Raw genomic sequence first — 26,440 nt, forward strand, 5'->3', positions numbered from 1 at the left:
CTATCTTTTTTGTATATTAATCAATATGAACATGAATATTCCAATTATTTCCATGCAATCCAATTTCTTACAAATCAATTAATTATATTTACCAATAATAATAAACCAAACAATTTCTCCCATCCATTCCTCCAAACCACAACTTAACCATTTTTGCTTTCAACACAATATACAATTAATAGTATCTCAATTATTACAATTCCCTAGTTAAATAGAGCTTTTTTTCCTTTTGTGTTTTAAAATCTTGAACTCTCCTCTTTTGCCATTTGCCATAAATTTCCCATTGTTCGCACCTACCTTTTTTGATGAGGAAAAAGAAATCTGCCTTTCCAACGTTGCAAGCAAACAGCAAAGCAAACAACCTGCTTTACTTTCAGTTTCGTTTTCAGCTTGAATTGCACAAGGAGAAAAAAAAATCTGCTCCAGCAGCACTCTTTGCAGCTAGCAAAAGACCCCTGTGCAAAACAGCTGAGAGCAAATCAGCTGAGAGTCGGGAGGCCGATCTAAACAACTTGTGGTAATTAACCTAGACTGAAGCTGAAAGGGGCTGTTTTTTCTATTTTTGCAGGCACCGGTCTACTCATTTGTTTTCTTTTAACACTGATCAGCTGTAGGGCAGCCCTTTGAAGCCCCGCGGCAAAAGTTTAAACAGTTTTTTTTCCCTCTAGCCATCAGCTGGGACTCAGGAGGCAGCAATAGATTGTGAGTGGGCGGGGTAAGCGAATGGCGACCGGGCCGGGAACCAGTTCGATTGCATGGCCAGCCAAACTTACTACCGGTTCTCCAAACTATTAAATTTTTTTACTACAGGTTCTTGCGAACCAGTGCGAACCGGGAGCAACCCACCACTGATTGATACTTTTGTGGTTCCCCCCTTGGTAGGGAAATGTGAGGAAAAAAGATGTTTCATTTCTAAAACAGCATTGCATAAGACTCATGAATAGATTTTGAGAGGGGGGGAAGGAAAGTGTCAGCATTTCTGTAAACATTGGGACAATGTAATGCAACGCGCTCTTCCCAACACATGGAAGACAGGTTACAATGTTTTTTAGTAGGTCACATTGCATCTGATCCCTGTTGAATTCATACTGGCGGGCTTCTCATGAGGATTCCAGTTTAGGAAAACACAGGACAAGCGTTTTCTCGGGATGAGAGAGCAGCAAACAAAAAGCTACAATCTCTTTTATTAGTTACCCAAATACAGCGTCATCAGAAGGCGTTATTATGGCCTCACATCTCATATTACATACGAGAGATAGGAAAACAATGGAAAAGATAAAAAGCAAAACCTAACTCTGGCTGCTTGGTACCAGATACTACCAGGCGAGAGGCCCATCTCTGTTATCTGATTCTCAGGAATGTGTTTACAAAGAGATAAGAGATGTGTCTGCTTTGTTTCTCAAGAATGTTTATACAAGGAGATATCTTTACTTTTGCAGGCACATCCTATGTTATAAACAAAGAGAGAATGAATAGGGCCCTTCAGAGAGTATCCATATGAACCCGCTTTTCATAGTTTGATTATTTCGATGCTAAGCTCCATACAAGTGTCCAACCAGTTAAACTGGTCTATACATGTACTATGGCCACTGCATTCCCACAATCCCTTTGAAGGATACTCGGTGACCAGGAGCAGATCAGGACTGGCATGTGGAGAAACCAAGATGTAACTCAATGGTCTGTCTGGATAATCACTGGGGACTTTCCATGACTGAGAATAGGATACGATAGGATAGGATTGAATGGAAATGAATTCTTTATTGGCCAAGTATGATTGGACACAAGGAATTTGTCTTTGGTGCATATGCTCTCAGTGTACATAAAAAGACAAAATACATTTGTCAAGAATCATAAGGTACAACACTTAATGATAGTCATAGGGTACAAATAAGTAATCAAATCATAGTAGGAAACAATATAAATGATAAGGATACAAGCAACAAAGTAACAGTCATACAGTCATAAGTGGGAGGAGATGGTAATAGGAAAAATGGGAAGATTAATAGTAATAGTAATTTAGAGTTAGTAAATAGCTTGACAGTGTTGAGGGAATTATTTGTTTAGCAGAGTGATGGCATTCAGTAAAAAACTGTTCTTGTGTCTAGTTGTTCTGGTGTGCAGTGCTCTATAGCCTCATTTTGAGGGTAGGAGTTGAAACAGTTTAGGGGTCTGTAAATATTTTCACAGCCCTCTTTTTGACTCATGCAGTATGCAGGTCCTTAATGGAAGGCAGGTTGGTAGTAATTCTTTTTTCTGCAGTTCTAATTATCCTCTGAAGTCTGTGTCTGTCTTGTTGGGTTGCAGAACCAAACCAGACAGTTATAGAGGTGCAGATGACAGACTCAATAATTCCTTTTTAGAACTGTATCAGCAGTTCCTTGGGCTGTTTGAGCTTCCTGAGTTGGCGCAGAAAGAACATTCTTTGTTGTGCTTTTTTGATGATGTTTTTGATGTTAGGTCTTTTTAGGTCTTGAGATATGATAGAACCTAGAAATTTGAAGGTCTCTACTGTTGATACTGTGTTGTCTAGTACTGTGAGAGGTGGAAGTATGGGAGGATTTCTCCTAAAGTCTACCACCATTTCTACGGTTTTGAGTGTGTTCAGTTCCAGGTTGTTCCGGTCACACCATGAGGCTAGTGGTTCAACCTCCCGTCTTTATGCAGATTCATCATTGTCTCGAATGAGACGAATCAGTGTTGTATTATCTGCAAACTTCAGTAGTTTAACAGATGGATCATTTGATATTCAGTCATTGGTATATAGAGAGAAGAGAAATGGAGAGATCACAAATCCTTGGGGGGGGAGGGCTGTGCTAGTTGTACAAGTATCTGATGTGATTCTGCTTAGGTTCACCTGCTGCTTCCTGTCTGTTAGGAAGCTTATGATCCATTTACAAGGGTGTTCAGGTACCGCTAGCTGCAGTGGTGGGATTCTGCCGGTTCTAGGCGGTTCGGCCGAACCGTTTGTTAAATTGCTTGCTCGCCCCGCCCCTTGCCCTGTCCCTCTGCACCACTATTTATTGCCAATAAATAGTGGTGGGGCGAGCGAGCCAGCAATTTAACAAACGGTTTGGTGTTTTTTTGTAATTTATTGGCCTCGCAGCACACCGAACCGTTTTTTAAATTGCTGGCTCGCCCGCCCCTCACCTCGCCCCATGTGCTGTGTTGAAAGCTTGCCTTAGTGACACACCGAGTTCGGGAGAAACGTCAGTTCAAACTTGGCACATTTTTCCGAACCATTAGTGACTTTTGGCTGGCCATGCCTGCAAACCGGTTCCCGCTCACCCACCCCGCCCGCCTGATGCTCGCCCGCCCCGCCCAGCCCCTACTTGCAGAATCTAGCCCCATACTTCTGCTCACCGCTGCTGGCAAAGGTAAGGCCGAAGGGCACGGGTGGCCGGGGAAGGAAGAGCTGGTGGAGGGGTCATACCAGCAGCAGGTAGTGGACCGATGCACGCAGGGAGGGAGGGGAGCGCGTGGGAGATCGTGGCACCGGAGCTCTTCCCGTGCGTTTCCCCCAGCCGGCCCGGCCTGCGAGGGAAGCACGCAGGAGATCCTAGCTGCAGTTTACTCGCGAGCAACATTGACTGGGAGAGACAGGGAGAAAGGCCATTGGTGCTCAGGAGTAAACTGCAGATTAGAGGCAGCCAGCAGCTCGCAGGCAGAGAAAGAAACCGCTTTGGCTCTGGTGCCAAAAAAAATTGGTGGGGAGAAAAAGAGGGAGGGTAGGAACAAGGGAAGGGCATTTTTTTCATTGTTTTAACTCCGTAGCAACATCCTTCCCAGCTACTGCTTTCTCTGCTCAGCAGCAGAGCTTTCTTTTTCTTTTTTTTTAAGGTTAGTCCCCTTCTGCCCGGGAGAGAGAAGAGCGGGGGCAGGGAGAGAAAAAGAAGGCAGGGTGGGATGGTGGGGGGGCGGGAGCGGGGGTCTTCTTAATCCCGGCTGGATGCTGCTTCCTTGGGTCCCCTCAATTTTCCAGTCCCAGAAAGTGGCTGAAAAATGCCTCCTGTTTCCATTTTCTGTCCTTGCCTCCTTCCTGTTTTATTTGGTTTTCCCTCCCACCCTGAAAGGAGTTTCAAGCAAAAGAAAGGGGGGGGGAGTCTTAATGTCTGGTTAAAATGGGTAGTACTTCCATTTAAAGAAGAAAAGCATAGCTCAGATTATTGCTATGATTTTTTGCTCCTATATTCTGTTGTTTAGGTATAAATTTTGTTAATGTAGAAATTTTACTTACAGCCTATTAAACAACGGAGCTAGCTGTCTGCCTGCAATCATGTGTATCTATTAGGAGTAATTCCCACTGAGAGAGAGTAGCCTTACTGCCAAGTAAACATGCATAGGCTTTACATTGAGAGATAGGGTATCTATTAGTATGAGGTGTATCAGAGAGAGAAATGAGAACTTCTGTAATAACAGATACTTTATGCCAAGACCAGGAGTGTGTGTGTGTGAGTGAGTGAGAGAGAGAGAGAGAGAGAGAGACAGAAAGAGACAGACAGACAGAAAGAAAGAGGGAAGGAGAGAGAGATAGAAGAGAAAGAAAGAGGAAGGAAGGAAGGGAGAGAGAGAGAAAAAAACTGTGCTATTATTTTTAATTGTTCCATTATTTATCATGTATTAATATTTTACACTGTCCCTACACCTAGAATGATTTTACTGCCTTTCTTTTGCCCAGGGCAACCACATATTTTTCAGGAATTTACATGCATTCAATGACTATAGTCCAGAGCATAAATATGTGCGTGTTTATTTGTACATCATGTTTTGTATACATACAGAGAAAGAAGCACTCTTATGATCTTTGCCTTTTAGGCTTGCTGTCAAACATCAGCCATAATACTAATGACTGTTTTGAACAATATGCAGGTTGTATTACACAAATGGCTATTTTATATGTGAAATTATGACTGAAATATTTCTGCACCTCTATTGGTTCACACTGTCAGGAAGTTTCTTTACACTAATTATACAACAAACAAGGAATGCTTATTTTCTGAAATCATGTACATTCCAGTTTTTCCCCCTTCTGGGCTCAATGTGGGTTTAAAATGAGCACAGGACCAAAACCAAGTAAACATATATAGTAACAGTATTAACAATCATTAGGTGGAGTAGCCATTTTAGATTATTTATGTTGGGTATTAGGGAAGTACCCAACAGGCTACATGGACAATGCACAGCTGACTCTGTAGCTTTAAAATCAGTCTCCTGAATTTAAAATGTTATATAGGCATTAGTCTAAAGAAAAATTCCACTATCAGTCCAGTGTGATATTGCAATCTCACATGTATCAGTTCTACAACAACATTAATTAATTAATTAATTAATTAAATTAAGAATGCTACAATGGGCATAAATGATGACAGGTCAAAAGTACGAGGACCTGTCAGAAATCACTTTTTTCAGCCCTCTGGGTAGTCCCTATGTGCATATGGACTACTCAGAGGGCTTAAAAAGTGATTTTTGACCAGTCCTCGCACTTTTCACCAGTCCTTGCATTTATGATTGTCCTCACGTTGTACATTTTGCGCCTATCTTTTCACTGTGGTGAAGAGAAGTAGTTGTGAAATGAGTGACACAGTTGTTAAGAATGCTGCAATGGGCAGAAATGTGAGGATGGTCAAAAGTGTGAGGACCAGTCAAAAGTGTGAGGACCAGTCAGAAATGACTTTTTTCAGCCCTCTGAGTAGTCCCTATGCACATAGCTACATCCACCCAGTCACATGATCAGCTAGCCACGCCCATCCAGTCACACAAACAGCTAGCCACGCCCACCCAGTCACATAACCAGCTAGCCACGCCTACCCAGTCACATAACCAGCTAGCCAGGCCCCCAACTACGCAACGCCCACAGAACCGGTTGTTAAAAAAATTGAATCCCACCACTGGTTAGCTGGTTTAGTTTAGTTAGAAGTATATCCGGAATGATGGTATTGAATGCTGAACTAAAGTCTATAAAGGGGACCCTTGCGTAGGTCTTTGGAGATTTAAGATGTTGTAGGATGTAGTGCAGAGCCCTATTAACAGCATCATCTGTCAATCTATATGAGTGGAGAACACAAACTATCTCCTTGCTCCTAGCCCAGCACTGTCACCCACCCTATCAAATTTAAATGTGCAAAATTTCTAAAATTTAAAATAGTAAAATGCTCAATATGCTTAATATTGACTGATTGTTTTCCTTTTTCTCTTCCCTTAGTGTCATATTTTAGTGCACATCTTTATCATGTCTCATTTTATTATGGTTAGACATTGGAAACCCTTCCAATGATCCCAAAGCCTCTGAATCTCTTTCAGGGCTATATAAAAATGTCAAGCAAAATTAAGTAAAGCCAACCTAAGAATCGGAGGGGATGGTCTACATGTCAGGGTTTCAGGTAACAGACCCAACGAAATCAAAACGCTGAGGCCTGAACTCTCCTCAAAGTAATTGTTTATTAGGAATGTCATATTGGCACAGCTGGTGAAAACCAGATTCTGAAGGACACGAGGTTTTCCCCACCCAAATCAAAACCCAAAGTTCTTGCTCTCAGGTCACACATCAAATCATATGGTCCAATCAGGTCACAGTCCTCCTTTGGCTGTCTTTGGTCCACGCCTTCACAACACCTGGTGTGGACGTCCTTGGTTCCCATGGGAAAAAATGTTGTTATGGCTACAATTTCCCCCAGTTATCTCTACCTCCCCCTCACATTCCCACAGCAGCAACCAGCCTTGCTGTGGCGGTCCTGAAGATTTCCAAAATGGTTTCAGGGCTGACAGGCTGCCCCCACTCAGCTGAGAAGGAACTCTTGAAAGAGAGAAATCAGAGGTTTACCAGTCTCACCTTCAACACCCCCCCCCCAGGTGGCCCCTTGGGCTTAACTAGGATATTTGTCATGAAACTGTTTAATCAACCTGTCTGCTTTTACATCCCAGGTCTTAACCCAGGTAGCTTCAGATAAGGGGTATCCCTTCCAGTGGACTAGGTATTGCAAGTGACCCTGCTGCAAATGAGTCTAAGATCTTTTTTACCTCATATAATGGGTTTCCCCTTGTACTAAAATAGGCTTTGGGGCGGCCCAGTGTACTGGCCTTAGCTGAGAGCTTACTGCGGTTTTTAGCAAGCTGCTATGGAACACCGGGTGCACTTTCCCTAATAAGTGTTTTGAGTCTAAGCTGAACAATAACAGGATTTATCACTCTCGGGAAAGGCCCTCTGAACTTAGGACCTAATTTTCTGTTGGGCAGTTTGAGTTTTAGATACTTTGTTGGCAAGTACACTTTGGCTCTGATCTGCAGCTCCTCAGTGAACTGTTTCTTCAGCATTTCGAATGCTGGGCCACAAGTTGGGCCACCCACTTGGCCGCTTTGCCCTCCATGTTGTCAGCAATGGCTGAGATCATTTTCTCAGCCCTGGAGCCCATCTTTTTCTTTGGATCTTCAGGGCAGCCACATTTAGTGCTGTGGGAAAACAGGAGGGGGGGGTTGCATGGAGTTGGTGGAGATATATAGTCATAACAATATTCTTTGCTCTGGGAGTCAAGGACGTTCAGCCTGCACTTGAAGAGGTGTACCTGGGGAACATCAGGATGGTGGATTGATTGGGCCATGTGACTGACATGTGGGTGCAGGGGAAGGGATTTTGACTTTTCCTTGGGTGGGGAAAATGTGGGGGCTTTCAGATTTGGGTTTTCCCAGATGTGCTAATATGACATCTCTAATAAAATGAAATTTTGAGGAACTGCTGGCCTCGGAGTCTTACTTGGGTGTGGGATATAGTTCTAAGTTGTCTAAGCCCAAAATTTCCAGCCTGATAGCATAAGATATTCTGTTGTGAGCAGAGGAGTGGAGGACTCTTTTCGTGAAATATCTTGGGACTCATTCAATTGTATTAATGTCTGATATGCAGTGCGGATTCCAGACAGATGAGCTGTATTCAAGAATTGGTCTAGCAAAGGTTTTGTGTGCCCTAGTTTGCAGTACAATATTACTGGAGAAGAAGCTTCGTAAGATTAGGTTAACAACTCTTAATGCCTTTTTGGCAATCCTGTTGCAGTGACTCTTAATTACCTCTTAATTAATTAATTAATTAATTAATTAAACATAATTTGTCCTAATTAATTAATTATTAAGAGTTACTTAACTAATAATTTATTAACTTTAAATGCCTTTTTGGCAATGCTGTTACACTGAGCTCTGGCACTTAGATCATTAGAGATAAATACTCCAAGGTCCTTTTTTTTTTTTTTTTTTAAATTTGATTTATATGCCGCCCTTCTCCGAAGACTCAGGGCGGCTTACAATGTGCTCAGCAATAGCCTTCATCCTTTTGTATATTTATACAAAGTCAGCTTATTGCCCCCACAGCTGGGTCCTCAATTTACCTACCTTAGAAAGGATGGAAGGCTGAGTCAACCTTGAGCCTTGGCGAGATTCGAACCCTGCAGTAATTGCAGGCAGCTGGTCTTAATAACCAGCTTAATAACAGGGTGCCTTAAACCCCTGTACTACCAAGATCCTTGACAGAGTGAGGGTCGTATACAAGGTCATATCCGCCCAGCTTTAATTTTGTGTTCTGATTTGTTCTGCCAATGTGTAAGACCAAGCATTTGTTGCTGTGGCTAGCACCTGTGGCTAGAAAGCGGACAGTACAACAGGCGGCGCCTGTGGTTGTGTTTAAGGAGTTAAAATCATCAAGTACTGCATTGCTAGAAAGGCTGGGAGGAGAGGAACTTCCTCTTCCGGATGGCTGATGGGAGGAAGTTGGTGTGCAGAGCGGCTTTTGTGCTGTTTCCATGGTGGAAGCAGCAGCTGGCAGGTGAGTGGAGGGCAGCAGGTGGGAGGAGAGTCCGGGAGCAACTTGGGCTGGAAGCGGAGAAGCAACTGGGCTGAAGCCTCTCAGCTGCGGCTGCTGCAGGTTCCTTCCCTCCCCAAATGGAAGCCCACTGGTGCTGCAGGCTGGGAAACTGGGGGCTGCAATTTCTGCTGGTGGGAAGCTTGAAAAAGCCTCCTTCCAATGCAGGTTGAGCCTTTGGGGCTGGTTTCCCTCCAGAGGGAGCTCCGTCACTGGAGGTTTGGAAGAGAGCTGGAAGAAACCTTGGAGGTCTTAATGACGTCTCAGACAAATGGCTGTCCCGTCGGTTTAAAAGCCACCAGCAATGGAGCCCCCACAACCTCTGGAGGGAAGCCATTCCCGAAGAATCAACCTTCACTCAAAAGGGACTTTTTCAGTCTTCCAGGCAGCAGAAAATTGCAGCCATTCCGTTCCACTGGCTAATTGTTCTCACTGATGGGATTTTTCCTTAATTCCAGGTTTTTCTCTCTCCTTGATTAGTTTCCATGCATTGCTTCTTGTCTTGTCCTTCTGGTGCTTTGGAAAAGAAGTTGACCCTTCAAGTATTGGAACACAGCTATCATGTCACCCCTAGTCCTTCCTGTCACTAGACGATTCATTCCCAATTACTGCAACCCACTAATTATCCCTACTGCTCTTCTCTGCGCTCTTTTTTTTTATTATTGAAAAGTTTTACAAAAAAAAAAAGATTTTTCCCCCAATATTCCCCCCACCCTTTTTCCCACCCCCCCACCCCTTCCCCACATCCCACCCTCCCCCCCAGACTTCCCAGAGCAAAATACAGGGTATTTCAGTTAACAATCATAAGCTAAATTAACCTATCTATCCTTAGACTACACAGTCCCCCCCTGAAACCTTAACTCCACTATAAATAACGTACTTCTAAAACTTAACATTCATTCCTAAGCTATTTGATATTTTCTTGTCTGATACTTATTTTGAATATAATCAATCCATCTTCTCCATTCTGATACGTATCTTTCTTGTGTATAGTCCTTCAAATACGCTGAAATGTTTGCCATTTCTGCTAAGTTCGTTACTTTCAGTGTCCACTCTTCAATAGTAGGCAAAGAGTCCTTCCAATATTGCGCTACCAACAGCCTAGCTGCTGATATTAAGTTCAAAATCAGTTTAGTCTCTAATGCTGTACAATCCATCGTTATGCCCAATAAAAACAATTGAGTAAATTTCAACCTTTTTTTCAAAATGTTCTGCATCACCCACCAAATTTTTATCCAAAATGCCTTAATTTTCTTACAAGTCCACCATATATGATAATAAGTTGCATCATCACATTCACATCTCCAACATTTAGCTTGCAAGTTTGGATACATACATGATAATTTTTTAGGATCTAAATGCCATCTATAAAACATTTTATAAAAATTTTCTCTTACGTTTTGTGCTTGCGTAAATTTAACATTTCTAACCCAAATCTTTTCCCATGTTTCTATCATCACTGGTTCCTGAAAGTTTTGTGCCCATTTTATCATACAGTCCTTAACCAATTCCGTTTCTGAATCTATTTCCAATAATGCATTATACAACCTTTTAATATGCATTTGACTTTGATCTCTAATCTGTTTTACCAAGTTTTCCTCATTTTGCATAACACCAATTTTTTGGTCTTCCCTCCATCTAGCTTGAAGCTGACCATACTGAAACCAAGTGTAAATTATCCCTTCTTCTTTTAATACATTTAAGGGTTTCAATTGCAGTTTACCCCTTTCCATAAAAAGAAGCTCTTTATAAGTAATCACCTGTTTTTGTTCTATACTTATGTTTTCTATTGCATGTCTAGGATTTGCCCATATAGGTATCTTGTAGTTTAACTTATATTGATACTTTTTCCAAACCCTCAGCAAGGCATTTCTAAGTATGTGACCCTTAAACACCTTATCCACTTTTTTTTCATATAACAAGTAAGCATGCCATCCATATAACAGATCATAACCTTCTATATTCAACATTCTCTCTTCAGTTAAATTAAACCAGTCACAAATTTGTGATAAAACAGCTGCTTCATAGTACAATCTTAAGTTAGGCATTTTAAGACCTCCTCTCTCATGTACATCCTGTATAATTTTCAGTTTCACTCTTGGTTTCTTCCCACCCCAAATAAAAGTATTAATCCCTTTCTGCCACTCCATCAAGTTTCCATCTTTCTTAAGCACTGATATCATTTGAAACAAAAATAGGAACCTAGGTAATACATTCATTTTTATTACTGCTATCCTTCCCAGTAGAGATAGTTGTAACTTTTTCCAATTTTCCATTTCTTTCCGCACTTTTTGCCAGAGAACTTCATAATTGTTTTTAAATAATTTCGTATTTGAGGCTGCAATATACACTCCTAGATATTTAACCTTTTTAACTATTTCAAACCCCGTTATCCTCCCTAAATCTTCTCTTTGAGATATGGACATATTTTTAGTTATCATCTTTGTCTTATGTTGATTTATTTTAAATCCAGATACCTTGCCATATTTTATTTATTATTCAAATTTCTATACCGCCCTTCTCCTTTCGGACTCAGGGCGGTGAACAGCCAAAATAAAACATTTATACATAAAGTACAATTAAAAATAAATTTAAAATAATTAAATTTGGCCCATAGTTTAAAATTTGTCAATTTAAAATCCATATCAAAATTTAAAATCAACCATAAAATCATAAAATCAAGAGAGACCGGCTAACTGAAAGAGATGAGTTTTTAGGGCCCGACGAAAAGTCCGGAGGTCGGAGATCACTCGTATCTCTGGGGGTAGACCTATTGACCTATTATGTCCAACATATGTAGTGCCGATTCTATAGGTTGAGATAAAGTAACAACCAGGTCATCTGCAAACGCTCTTAATCTATAATCTTGCTGTCTAATTACAATTCCTTTTATTTTATCAGAGTCATGTATCTTCTTCAGCAAAACTTCTGAAGTTAAAATAAACAGCAATGGAGACAATGAACAACCCTGCCTTGTACCTTTCTCAATTTTAAAAGAATCTGTTAAACCTCCATTAACTATTATTTATGCTGTTTATTCCTGATATATTGCTCTAATTGATTGTATAAAATACTCTCCCAAATGCATTTTTTCTATTATCTTAAACAAAAATTGCCAATTCAATCGATCAAATGCTTTCTCTGCATCCAAAAATATGAGCGCTGCAGGGACCTGGTTATTTTTTTCCAAATATTCCATTAAATTTACAATTTGTCTAACATTATATTTCATTGCCTCCCTTTTATAAACCCTGATTGGTCATTATGAATTGTCTGTTGCATAACTGGCATTAATCTATTCGCTAATATCTTGGCAAAAACTTTGTAATCAGTGTTCAAAAGTGATATTGGCCTAAAATTTTCGGGTTTGATACAATTTTGATCTTCCTTCAGGATCAGTGAAACAAAAGCCGTTCTCCAGGAGGGTGGAACTCCTCTCCCTAATTGAATTTTACAAAATAAAACTCTAAGCAGTTCTACCATTTCCAACTGTAAATTCTTGTAATAAACAGCTGTTAATCCATCTGTTCCCAGAGCCTTACCTGTCTTTAACTGCTTAATTGCTGCAATAATCTCCTCAGAAGTTATTGGCTTTTTCAGTCCTTCCCTCTGTTCTAACGTTAATTCAGGAATATTCTCTTCCTTTAGGTATCTATCTATATCTATGCCTCGTATTGAATCACTAGCATATAACTTAGTATAAAATTCTAAAAAAGCCATTTTGATCATATTCTGTTGATGAACTTCCTTAACTCTAAATTCTATCTTACCAATAACCCGTGATTTCTGTTTTTTCCTCAACACATAAGCCAACCACCTACCTGGTTTATTAGCATTACAAAATGTATTGTGTTTAGCATATTGTAAACTTGTTGCCACTTGATCAGCCATCAACATATTAAATTGATGACTAATTAAATTAAGAACCTTGATAGTACAGTGGTCTACGCACCCTGTTATTAACACAGCTGCCTGCAATTTACTGTTGGTTCGAATCTCTCCAAGGCTCAAGGTTGACTCAGCCTTCCATCCTTTCTAAGGTAGGCGAAATGAGGACCCAGTTTGTGGGGGCAATAAACTGACTTTGTATAGATATACAAAAGTATGAAGGCTATTGCTTAATGCATTGTAAGCCGCCCTGAGTCTCCGGAGAAGGGCGGCATATAAATCAAATTAAAAAAAAAAATTGCTCTCGTAGTATATTTATTGTTTCTTTTACTCTCTTATCTCCTGGATTAATTATGAGTAACTGTTCTTTCTTTTTTATTTCCTCCTCTATCTCTTTCCGCTTCTTTTGTTGTTTTAATCTATATTTATTATTCATATGTATTAAAGTTCCCCTCATATAAGCCTTACTTGCATCCCAAACCATTTCCATAGAAGTACCCTTATGCATATTAATAGCAAAAAATTCTTTCATTTGTTTTTTAAGCTCATTAACATTTTCTTCATATCTAAATAAATTTTCATTTAACCTCCGAGACCTCCTTTCTCCCCTCTCCTGTTCCATTTCCATCCAAACCGGACTATGATCAGTTAGAGTTCTTGGACATATCTTTGTCTTCTTCACCCTAGAAATAAAATCATTTGTGATTAGTATGAAATCAATCCTGGAAAAGGATTGATGTCTATCAGAAAAAAATGTAAAGTCTCTCTCCTCAACATTACGTTCTCTCCAAATATCTCTCAATTCCATATCTTCCATCATATCAAAAAAGGATTTAGGTAATTTCGCACGTGTTGAGATCTTTGATAAACTTATTTTATCCGTCTGTATATCTATTACTCCATTCCAATCACCCATTAGTATAAAAGATTTATATTCCCATTGTATTATTTTAGTGTGTAAAAATTTATAAAACTTATCTTGTTGTTGATTAGGGGCGTATATTCCAATTAAAAGCATTTTTCCAGTCTGAGTTAATAATTCAATTGCAATATATCTTCCTTGAATATCTGCCTCAATTAAATTAGCTACTAATCCTTTCTTTACATATATAACTAGCCCATTTTTCTTCTCTGGCGCTGATGCCACAAAGTGTGTACCTAATCTTGAATTTATCAAATATTTTTGGTCTGATAGTCTAATGTGTGTTTCTTGCAAACAAATAACATCGTTCTTAAATTGTTTCAAATAATGAAATACTTTCTTTCTTTTTTGTGGTGAATTTAAACCATTAACATTCCAAGATAGGAATTTAGTTGCCATCTTTGGCCTTTCGAAGCTTCAAGAGCATCAGCTGAATATCCTACTCCATTTTACTCTTCAGCCTAGCCCCCCCCCCCCGCTTCTGTTTTTTGAACTTCTTGAGGTAAATCTTGAAGTTGTTGCACTTTTAATTGTTGTTCTTGACGTTTATAGGTTGCTCGGGTCAGTCGTTGTTCTCTTGGCTCTTCCTTCTTAAATGGTTCCAGAGTTGGGGGTGGGCCCCCAAGATCCAGATCTTCTTCCATGATGATTCCTCCAGCTGCTACTTCAGCATAAGTTTGTATCTGCTTTCCATCTTTCTCTTGTTGTAACATCTCCATTTTCTTTCTGCCCCCACTGGTGAGGGTGGATGTCCAGCCTTTAGAACATTAACATAGAAATCTTTTGCCTTCCAAACTGTGTTTAACCGGTATCTTTCTCAACTATAATTCACTATTAGACCAGTTGGAACATCCCATCTGTACTGCACTTGTTGGTTTCTCAGTTCATTTACCAAAAAGCCAAAGTCCTTTCTGCTTCTTAACATTTTTGGAGGAATCTCTTTCAGAACCACCACTTCTTGTCCAGCCACTTGAACCTTATTCTTATAGGAAGCTTGTAAGATGTCATTTCTAATCCTCCTGGTTATGAAATAAATCACCACATCTCTTGGCAACTGCCTTTGTCTTGCCACCCAGGAGTTAACCCCCTAGATTTTATCAATTCGGCTTGCCACATCATCTGGACTTTCTTTGATTAGCCCTGCAATTGCTTCTGCACAAATATCCTTTAAATTTTCCCGGCTATTTTCTTTTAGCCCTCTCAGTCTCAGGGCAAATTCCATAGATCTGTATTGTAACATTACCAATTCATCATCCACCTTCTCTGTTTTAGTCATAATGTCTCCTACTTTGTTTTCCAAGTTCAGATTGGCTTCATTGATTTCTTCCACTCTCTCATCCACCTGAATAATAAGTTTTGCCAATCCTGAAACTGCTAAAACAATATCAACTCTTATTTCATCATGCTTTTCTTCAACAACTTCTTTAATTGACTTTATATCCTCCTCAATTTTTTTTAATTTCCCTTCCACAATTACTGTTAGGTTATTCATAGATTCTGTCCCTTTGTTTAGGCAGCCAGAGTTTCTCAGGCTTCTTGAGTTGTTTTCCCATTGATTGATTGATTGATTGATTGGTTCGATTCATATGCCGCCCTTCTCCAGAGACTCAGGGCAGTTTACAATGCGTTAAGCAATAGCCTTCATACTTTTGTATATATAGGGCTTTCGGGGGCCCCCCAAGCGGTGTTCTTTTTTATACAAAGTCAGCTTATTGCCCCCACAATCCAGGTCCTCATTTTACTTACCTCGAAAGGATGGAAGGCTGAGTCAACCTTGAGCCTGGTGAGATTCGAATTTTCAGTAATTGCAGGCAGCTGGTGCCACTTAACAGCACTTTAGTCTGCTGCGCCACCAAGGCTCTTGTATAAGATTTTCATCCATGGAATCCTTCCCAAGCTGTCTCTTGGTTTGTTAAAATCAGCTGCTTTAAAGTCTAAGACATTAGTTTGATTTTGCTCTATTGCTTGTGTCTGCATTATATTGAATTCCAGCATGACATGGTCACTCTTCCCCCAATTTACCTGCAACTTCAACCCCCCCCCTTATAATTTCCTCTCTGCTAGTAAAAATTTAGATCACTATAGGAGATCCTTAGTTCCCTTTTCTATCTTTTGGATGACAAGTTGTCATCTAGATTCATGAGGAACCTTTTAAGACAGGGGTGTCAAACCTGTGGCCCATGGGCTGGATGCGTGACATGCAGGCCACACCCACCCCAGCTCCACAAATGGGTAGAATGTCACGTGACGGCAACATGACATGGCAAATTTGACACCTGTGCTTTAAGACAAGATTGGGCAGCAAGGTGGATAAAAATCAATGATTTTTTTTAAAAAATCAAAACAATCAGATTTTTTTGATTTAAATTGGATTTTTTTTTATTTAAATCGGATTTTTTTGATTTTTATCAAATTTATTTTAATAAAAAACTTTTGGGGTAAAAATCTATCGTAAGATAGTTTTCTATTTAAAATACATAAATAGTTTATTCAGCATGAAATGGAGCTTAGTTATGTAGCATGAGGCTGTATATTCTGCAACACTGGGACTATCGGTGGGTCAACAGTGGGACAAAGGAGTAGCAGAGATGACAGTTGCTCTTTAAAAATTATGATTTAAATCGAGTTGATTTAAATCAAGCCTTTTTACTAGTGATTTAAATCATGATTTAAATTGTGATTTAAATCAACTCGATTTAAATCAAATCCACCCTGTTGGCCAGCCATTTGTCTGGAATGTTATAGGGTATCCTGCCTGAGAAGGAGATTGAACTAGAAGACCTCCAAGGTCCCTTCCAACTCATAACCTATTCTCTCTTTTTTTGTAAATATTTTTTATTTATTTTTTCCAAATTTAAACATAAAACATAACTTTCAACAGCAAAAATCTCGATCCGGTCATAGATGGTTACTACACTTACATTCCTTTCACAAGCTCAATTCACAATTTCCATTACAAAAAACAAAACAAAAAACAAAAAAGAGAAGAACAGAAGATAAAAAAGAAATTCAAAACTTAAAAAAAATCAATTTTAACTCAAATTTCACATTTTCATCTATATAAATCCATTATATCTATCCAAAATTAATTTCAAATTCACTTTCACTCATTTTTACATCTGCATAACAATTCTAAACATATCTTTATTCTTCTTTACTTTATATCTTATACAAGTCATATCAAAATAATTTTTACAATATTCTAACCACTTGTTAAGTGTTTACCTTACAATTTTATCACCATTTATTCTTAATTTCATTTCAATACCACTCCATTTTTATTATATTTTATAAAACAACATTTTGTCTAATTTTAATCCTTTGACCCTTATCCTCAAATTAGTTTACCTTAGTTTTTTTTTGTACCAGTTTACATATTACACAGATTTCTCACAAAGACATATTTTATTTACTCCAATTTCTAATATATTTTCCACTATATCTCCCTCTAATATTTAACTATCTGCCAGCTTATTCTATTTGATTAATTCTCAACTTGATCCCCTCCAAAACGCCAACTATTTAGTTAATTTCAGAATAGTTCCTCAATCTCCTCCAACTCTCCTCCTATTTGTTTGGCTGTTTCCAGCATTTTATGGGCTGATTTCCAGCATAATCTCCTCCTTAACTCCCTCCATTGTTTGGCTGGTATCCAGCATAATTCCCTCCAGCACTCCTCCTATTTGTTTAGCTGATTTCCAGCACTTCTAATTAATTTCCAACATATTTCCACCGAGTCTCAAACTCTTATCTAGTTGGTATCCATCCCACACATTTTAACTGTAATATAATTATCTGTTTTATATCATTTTTCCATCCTACTCTTTCAATTTAAATCTCAGTATATTTCATAATAGTCATCATTTCCAACATGTATTACCTTAATTCAAGACTAATCACTAGCATCTGTGTATCTTGTATTTTATTCAATCAATCCTTATTCATCAGTTTAACATTTGTTTGCAAATTAAAATTAAAACATATTACATCAAACAGTACATTTTCTTAAAATTTTCCTGCCTCAAAATATATTCTTCTTTATTATTTTTATCCCCTTGATATCATCCACTATTTTAATAGCCACCTCTTATTTTCTATTTTTATTATTTCACAACTCTTCCTGTTTTTATCCAAAAATCATATATACCTAGGCTTTTAAACTTCATCATATATACATAGGCTTTTAAACTTTACATTTCAGTTAGTCACATTTAAATTTATCCACTTTAATTCTTCCTTTTCTTCCTTTTCCTCTCTGTCCAAAGGGCTCTATTTCAAGGTTCATCAGTTCAAAGTAAAGAAGTTCTGTATGTCCCTTTAAAACTTTTAAAATGTCTGTTCCAAGCGTAGTGCATCAGCTTCATGTCTTTGTTAACTACACCACACCTAGCTTTTGTTTACAGTTTTGTCAGTCACCATTGTTAAAATCCAAAATGTTCTTTCTTTCTTCTTTCTTCTTTCTTAAGATCATCTGGGACAGAGTAGGAATCTCCAAAATCCTTATATCCAATATTAATTTCAAGTAATCCAAGGTAAAAAGCCAATTAACATGTTTCTTTTCCACCCAGAAAGGGAAATCTCTTCAATCCACTTCCCTGCTTAGTCACTGCAGACTCCATGGCTATTTTGTAGCCATCCATCTGTCTATCTTCATTAGCTTCATTTTCTTTTAGAGGCATTAATTCTCAGGAATATCCATTTCTCCTATCCACTCCAGTTAAAGGCACAGTCAAATTTCAGAAATTTATTAATGCCAAATCATCCAATTTAAGTTTACTGCAACAAAATTCAATTTGGGTCTTTTACCCATTTTTTTTTCTTATCAATCTTTAAGCCCCGCAGTCCAGCAGCTGCTTTTAAATTTGGGGTCTTATTTTCCAATAATTCCAGATAGGTACGTTATATTGCCTGGGTTGGTGTCACTCACCCGGCTTCTTGATCTTTGCTCTTTCTTCATCTTCTTCCTCCAGCACAATCCTTGTTCCCGGTTGACGCGGTTTCAGGGCAGCCTCCATGGCTGCCGTTCCGCTGCCGCCGACATGAAGGAGAAGCCTCCAGCCCCAAGGAACCTGCCCGTTCCTCTCGGCCGCCCAAGGCATTCCTTCTTGTCCCCCTGCCCCTACAAGACAGGAGAGGTCCGCAGACCTATCGGCGCCAGCTTACCAGAGGGGATTTGGCAGGGCTCAGCGGAGCTCGCTATTTCCCCGTCTGTTTCCCCGCGGCGCCAACTGGAAGTCCGCCAACTCATAACCTATTCTCTTACAGGCTTGCTATTCTCTTGGCAACCAAATTGCATGGATTCTGCCACTAATCTTTTTCTAGGGTTTATATTTTTTAACTTCCAGGTCTTGCCAAAAGCATGTTATTTCCTATTGGTGCCGCATCCGGGTATTAACGAGGTTCAACTCTACTGACCGTATTTTTCAGACTATAAGACTCACCTGACTATAAGGCACATCTAAATTTAGAAGAGGAAAACAACAAAAAAAAGATTTTGGCCGACCTTTTTTGGGGCCTTTTCCAGTCTTTTTTCGGCCTGTTTCTGGGGCTATTTTCGGCCCATTTTTGGGTGCTTTTTTCAGCTCGTCTTTGAGGCTTTTTTCGACTTGTTTCTGGGGCTTTTTTCCTCATTTTTGAGGCTCCCCCCCTCCCCTGTTTTTCAGGCTTTTAGGGGGCTGTTTTTGAGGCTTTTTGGCCCATTTTTGAGGTTTTTGGGGGGCATTGTTGAGGCTATTTTTGGCCTGCTTCTGGGGGGCTGTTTTGAGGCTTTATTGGTCAATTTTTGAGGCTTTTAGGGGCCATTTTTGAGGCTTTTGTGTCCCGATTTTGAGGCTTTTTTTTTTGGTCTGTTTTTCCGAAAAAACGTTCCAGTGGTTATGAAGGTGCAGGAAAAGGAGAGAAACCAACTTGGGTTCTGCCAACCGTTGCACATTTATTATGGCTGCAGCATCCCAAACTCAGGATCCCCGTTTGTGACCTTCTCAGCTAGATTCTGAAGCAAAATTAGTAGGGATGCCAGCAGGAAACTGCAAGTCGCAGTTTGTGGAACAGATGCAAGTTGGCACTGTCATGTGACATCATGCTTCCTGACCGGCTGCTTAGTGACACAGAAGCCAGTCCCAACTGCACTCAGTAAGTCAGGATTGCTTGAATTGGGATGTCACCAGAAGGGGTTGTAGACAGCATTTTCTTCTCTTATTTGCAGCTGAGGACTTTCATGAGCAAAACTGGTGCTTCAAATCTTGCAGAGGCTTTTGGCATCATTTCCTCAGTTCAAGCCCCACATCTCTAAATTTAGCTCAGAAGGTTTGAGATTAACTATTTTGGGACATTTTGTCAGGCTGAAAACTCATGGAGCTTCCACATATATTCATTTGTAGGTGTTTGTACCTGTATTTTTTCTAAATGCATATATCTGCAATTATATTAATTAATGAGCCTTGGTGACACAGCAGACTAAAGCACTATTAAGTAACACCAGCTGCCTGCAATTACTGCAAGTTCAAATCTCACCAGGCTCAAGGTTGACTCAGCCTTCCATCCTTTCGAGGTAGGTAAAATGAGGATCCAGATTGTGGGGGCAATAAGATGACTTTGTATAAAAAAGAACACCGCTTAGGGGAGCCAGAAAGCACTACTGAGCAGGTATATACAAAAGTATGAAGTCTATTACTTAACGCATTGTAAGCCACCCTGAGTCTCCGGAGAAGGGCGGCATATAAATCGAACCAATAAATAAAGTACATCCAGATATATTTGAGGATAACCCTTTCCAGTACCAAGAATTTATGATTGACCCAAGTCAAAAACATAATTTCATGGTTGAATAGATATCTTGGTACTCTTCCATGTGTCAAATGAATTATAATTAATGTAAGAGATTATTCTAGCATTGTGGCATGTTTGCTTTTTCGTTGTAATGTATACTTTTTTTCACATCTTCTGCAACCATTTTATGCAAAATTAAAGTTATACTTTTCTTTCAAATTTATAGACAAAGAGGATGGCAATAAGAGCATTCTGGACACCTGAGAATAACAAGCAACGTTGGAAAGGAAATAAAATTGAGCCAGAAATCAAAATATATTCCAGTTCCTTCAGAAAACCACACAATTCTCCTTCTCCAGCAGCTAATAGACAAAAGAGAGAAAATTAACATGAGATTTTGAGCTGGAAAAAGTAGAGGATACGAAACTCAAGGATACATTGCATGAAAGATCAAGGAAGAATATTTTTCATTCAGAAAAAGATGGAAATATCTGGAAGTTAGGGGGAAGGAAAAGGTCTTATTGGGCAGGGCACATAGGACAGACAATGATACAGGCCTTGCTCTGGGAAGAAGCAAACGGCTTTAATCAAAACACTACTAAACAATAGATCACACATATTTTTGACCTCAAGAATATCAGTTGTGGAAAAGCTCCATAGATCTGCCTATTGTAGAAAAAGCACAGATTCCAAATCATAGCTGATTAAACAAGAAGATCCCAACTGCAGAAAAGCCATACAAATTATCTGAATATGCCAAAAAGTTTGGTCAGCTTCCTTGTGGTTCATGGAACGACTCACACAGGAGAGAAGCCATACGAGTGCTCCCAATGTGAATACTTTAGTGAGCAAGGCAACATGGTGATACATCACAGGACACCCATCACATAAGAATGTCCAAATTCTGTGAAAGTTTCATTGGAAATTACCACCTCATGAAAGAACAAAGGACTCACACAGGAGAGAAACCCTTTCAATGTCCTGATTGTGGGAAAGGGTTCAGTAACAATTCCAATCTGGTGGCACACCAGAAAACTCACACAGGAGAGAAAACATTTGAATGTCCTGATTGTAGGAAAAGTTTCAGTCAGAATTCCCACTTGGTGACACACCAGAGGACTCATACTGGAGAGAAACCCTTTGAATGTCCTGATTGTGGGAAACGTTTCAGTCAGAATTCCAATCTGGTGGCACACCAGAAGACTCACACAGGAGAGAAACCATTTGATTGTCCTGATTGTGGGAAAAGTTTCAGTCACAATTCCAACCTGGTGACACACCAGAGGACTCACACAGGAGAGAAACCATTTGAATGTCCTGATTGTGGGAAAAGTTTCAGTCACAATTCCAGCCTGGTGGTACACCAAAGGACTCACACAGGAGAGAAACCATTTGAATGTCCTGATTGTGGTAAAAGTTTCAGTCACAATTCCAGCCTGGTGAAACACCAGAAGACTCACACAGGAGAGAAACCATTTGAATGTCCTGATTGTGGGAAAAGTTTCAGTCACAATTCCAGCCTGGTAAGACACCAGAGGACGCACACAGGAGAGAAACCATTTGAATGTCCAGATTGTGGGAAAAGTTTCAGTCACAATTCCAGCCTGGTGAAACACCAGAGGATTCACACAGGAGAAAAACCATTTGAATGTCCTGATTGTGGGAAAAGGTTCAGTGACAATTCCAATCTGGTGATACACCAAAGGACTCACACAGGAGAGAAACCATTTGAATGTCCTGATTGTGGGAAAAGGTTCAGTAACAATTCCACCCTGCTGAAACACCAGAAGACTCACACAGGAGAGAATCTATTTGAATGTCCTGATTGTGGGAAAAGTTTCAGTTACAATTCCAGCTTGCTGGCACACCAGAGGACTCACACAGGAGAGAAACTCTTTCAATGTCCAGATTGTGTGAAAAGTTTCAGTCAGAATTCCAGCCTGGTAAAACACCAGAGGACTCACACAGGAGAGAAACCGTTTGAATGTCCTGATTGTGAGAAAAGTTTCAATCAAAATTCTGACTTGGTGATACATCAGAGGACTCACACAGGAGAGAAACCGTTTGAATGTCCTGATTGTGGGAAAAGTTTCAGTTACAATTCCAGCCTGGTGATACACCAGAGGACTCACACAGGAGAGAAACCATTTGAATGTCTTGATTGTGGGAAAAGGTTCCGTAACAATTCCAATCTGGTGGCACACCAGAAAACTCACACAGGAGAAAAACCATTTGAATGTCCTGATTGTGGGAAAAGGTTCAGTCACAATTCCAATCTGGTGAAACACCAAAGGACTCACACAGGAGAGAAACCATTTGAATGTCCTGATTGTGGGAAAAGGTTCAGTCACAATTCCAGCCTGGTGACACACCAGAGGACTCACACAGGAGAGAAACCATTTGATTGTCCTGATTGCGGGAAAAGGTTCCGTAACAATTCCAATCTGGTGGCACACCAGAAAACTCACACAGGAGAAAAACCATTTGAATGTCCTGATTGTGGGAAAAGGTTCAGTGACATTTCCAATCTGGTGATACACCAAAGGACTCACACAGGAGAGAAACCATTTGAATGTCCTGATTGTGGGAAAAGGTTCAGTAACAATTCCACCCTGGTGAAACACCAGAAGACTCACACAGGAGAGAATCCATTTGAATGTCCTGATTGTGGGAAAAGTTTCAGTTACAATTCCAGCTTGCTGGCACACCAGAAAACTCACACAGGAGAGAAACTCTTTCCATGTCCAGATTGTGTGAAAAGTTTCAGTCAAACTTCCCACTTGGTGACACACCAGAGGACTCATACAGGAGAGAAACCATTTGAATGTCCTGATTGTGGGAAAAGTTTCAGTCAGAATTCCAGCCTGGTGATACACCAGAGGACTCACACAGGAGAGAAACCATTCGAATGTCTTGATTGTGGGAAAAGGTTCAGTAACAATTCCAATCTGGTGGCACACCAGAAAACTCACACAGGAGAGAAACCATTTGAATGTCCTGATTGTGGGAAAAGTTTCCTTTGGAATTCTGTGCTGGTGAGACACCAGAGGATTCACACAGGAGAGAAACCATACGAATGTCCAGATTGTGGGAAAGATTTCAGTACTAAGACTAGCCTTTTAAATCATGTGCTTATACACACGGGAGAAACCATTTAAGTGCCCAAAGAGTGGACGGTGCTTCAGGAAACATTCCACCCTTATTGCACACAAGAAAATGCACATGGATTTTCCAAAGTGATGAGTAATGACCTAAAGCAGTGGTTCCCAAAGTGGGCGGTACCAAAGTGGGGGGCGGTGGGATGACTTAGGGGGCAGTAAGAGGCAAGAGGGGCGGCAGGGGGGTGCTAGAGACAAAAGGGAGCAGCAGGGGGGCGCTAAGTGGCAAGGAGGGTGGCGGAGTGTGGCCCCCACCCTTTGGCCTGTGCCTTGCAGCAGTTACCTCCTTGCAAGCAAACAGCAAGAAAAAACAGCTCCTTTCAGCTTCAGCATAGGCTAATTAGCACAAGTTGATTAGATTGGCCTCCCGACTCTCTCAGCTGTTTTGCGCAGGGCTCTGCTGCTTGCTTCAAAGAGTGTCGGAGCAGATTTGTTTTCCCCTTGTGCTAATCAAGCTATGCTGAAAACGAAACTGAAAGTAAAGCAGGCTGTTTGCTGCAAGAAAAATGAGGCAGAGGCAGAGGGAGATTTCTTTTTCTTCCTTTTCCTCACTAAAAAAGGTAGGTGCAAACAGTGGGAAATTTAGGGCAAAAGAGGAGAGTTCAAGATTTTAAAACACAAAAGAAGAAAAAGAAAAAGGCAAAAATAAAAATGGGAAGGGAGAAAAAGAAAAAGAAATGAAAGAGAAAGATGTTATACATATTTAGAATTGAAATATGAATAGTAGTAAGAAATAAATGGGAAATCATGATTGTAAAAATGAAATGAATAATAATTGGAATATTTGTCTTTTTATTTTTAAAATCTAGACAATGATAAGATTTTCTTTTTTTCTTTTTTAGAAACATCTCCCTTAGTGTCTCATATTCATCCTCCCAATTATCCATATTTTCCATGTTAAAAGGCTAGGATTTTTAAGCTTATTCTTTTCATTTACATATGTGGGGGGGGGATGCTTTTCAAGGAGCCACAAGGGGGGCTGAGAGCAGAGTCATTCTGACAGTGTCTTTTAAAATTGCTTGGAAGACCCATTTTTTCCCTAACAATAATGGTTTGTATACTTTGGAATAAAACATATACCTGGAAAAAGTACTTGGAAAACTTGGACAGAAGGAAAAGAAAGGCAGGACTGGACTCATTATCAGTAGCTAGTAGTTCATTGTTATCAGTGACTCCCACTGATTCTAAACTCATTTTAAGACTGGGATTGCAGACTACTGAAATTTAAGTATTCAACATTGGTCTCAGAAATCTTTGATTTGAACAATGGCAAGAAAAATCGTAAAATTGGGCAAAATTTTACTCCGGAAAAGGGTGGCATATAAATTGAACCAATAAATAAATAAATAAATAAAACTCACTTAACCATAATTTCTAGATATTTTAAGTGTAGAGAATTCAAATGTTGAGAACGACCCATTATTTCATCTCCTTTTGCACACTAGGTACCAGTATTTGATTTCTTTTCCTTTTATTCAAATAACAACAGAAAACCCAATACAGTTCAGTATGAATTGGCTTTCTAGTCCTTCCTTGATGCACTTTTTCACATTGGTTATCTAGTTTAAATGCCAAAGGAAAATCAATGATATATTTTTCACACCTTTGGAGGATCACACTTTCAATTGTTCACACTGCTCAAGCAAAACTAACAGGTGTGAATTAAGCTTTAGCTAAAAAATGGAGCTTTAATTCCAGAAGTCCATTCTTTAAACTTGGACTTCTGGAATTCAAAGGCTCTGGATTAAATGGTACTCCAGACAAAAGATGGAGAAGAGTATCTTGCTTTTAGACATGATAATAGCTGTCAAGAAAGGTGAGTTATGAGCTATTTTTACATCATCAGAAATTTAATTACCTGTTAAAAATGCAAAGAGAAGGAGTACAAGGAGCAAATAAAAGACCTTCATGTTGGGGTTGGTTCTGGACCAAATCTTACTTGTGGGACAGAAACCAGCTCTCAGACCTCCTTGTGACTTCTTGAAAAGCATCCCCCCACACACACGCTCCACCGCCTGAGGAGGCGGGGGGGGCCTGCAGGTTGATCCCAAGGGGGTCTGGGAATGGGTGTGAATTCATCCCACAGCCCTCTCCATCCCCTCCTCTGTGGAATTGCTTTCTCCCACTCGCTGGTGGTCAGCAAATTCAAAAGGAACCCCCAGCTGAGAATCACTGCTCTAGATTGGTTGATTGAGGGGATTTCTCTAGCGTTAACTAATAGTGTTAGTTATCTTTGTTTCAGGGATAAATTTGTATTGGAGCAGACTGCAGACCTCCCAAAGGCTCTGCGCACCCTGTTTTTGCAAAAAACGGGCCGGTTTTTCACAAAAACGGGACATGCGGGGCAAGGCTTCAGGAGGCCAAAAATGGCTGCATTCCATGTATTTTACTGTTACTGTCTTCCTTAGTGGGTCATGCAAACCGCTATTCCAAACAATGCTATTTATAGGGGGTGGGGGTGGGGGCAGTGGTGGGCAGTAAAACTGGCAGGAGGCCCCACCCACCGACCCCGACATCACCAAAACGCTTCTGTGCATGTGCAGAAGAGTGCGTACATGCGTGAGCGAAGTGAGCGTTCGAGGCCCCACTGCAAACCAGTAGTAAAGATAAGTAGAACCCACCCCTGGGTGGGGGGCACTGAGGGTGAGTTTGTAGTACCAAGGGGGCGGTGGACTGAAAAAGTTTGGGAACCTCTGACCTAAAGTGATGAGTGTAAAGGCTTGAATTTTAAGTCCAGCTGAGAAATTAACTCTTCAATTTGACCAGAAAGAATTTGCTTGATTGTTTTTCTCATCAAGTATGTCATAGTCTTAGATGGGAAGGAGGAAAGAAAAAATCGGAACATGTTAGTTCGATAATGGCTGTCTG

General features: G+C 40.0%; 1 protein-coding gene and 1 long non-coding RNA gene across 3 annotated transcripts; one reads left to right on the plus strand and one right to left on the minus strand.

Annotated features, from left to right (window-relative positions):
• Window positions 1-6,418: 6,418 nt before the first annotated feature.
• On the minus strand, window positions 6,419-8,706 carry LOC132710069 (uncharacterized). The gene is made up of 2 exons (XR_015731779.1): window positions 8,371-8,706; window positions 6,419-7,443 (listed from the first exon to the last, which is right to left on the minus strand). It is a non-coding gene; the product is annotated as an uncharacterized LOC132710069 (long non-coding RNA).
• On the plus strand, window positions 8,701-24,332 carry LOC132710059 (uncharacterized). Of its 2 annotated transcripts, none has more exons than XM_087884230.1 (2): window positions 8,701-8,800; window positions 20,641-24,332. In XM_087884230.1, the coding sequence occupies exon 2, from the start codon at window positions 21,308-21,310 to the stop codon at window positions 23,570-23,572; it is 2,265 nt and encodes a 754-aa protein (XP_087740356.1). In that variant the 5' UTR covers window positions 8,701-8,800; window positions 20,641-21,307; the 3' UTR covers window positions 23,573-24,332. The 2 variants fall into 2 exon arrangements, with proteins under 2 accessions (XP_087740356.1, XP_060541450.2); XM_060685467.2 differs by lacking the exon at window positions 8,701-8,800 and adding an exon at window positions 17,973-19,778.
• Window positions 24,333-26,440: the final 2,108 nt, after the last annotated feature.

Source organism: Pantherophis guttatus, chromosome 2, assembly GCF_059756535.1.
Source record: "Pantherophis guttatus breed Tessera chromosome 2, ASM5975653v1, whole genome shotgun sequence".
NCBI classification, from domain to species: Eukaryota; Metazoa; Chordata; class Lepidosauria; order Squamata; family Colubridae; genus Pantherophis; species Pantherophis guttatus.

What these genes read in the sequence shown, in the direction of transcription:
- LOC132710059 (XM_087884230.1), top strand. Translation starts at nt 21,308, where the DNA reads ATGTCCAAATTCTGTGAAAGTTTCATTGGAAATTACCACCTCATGAAA.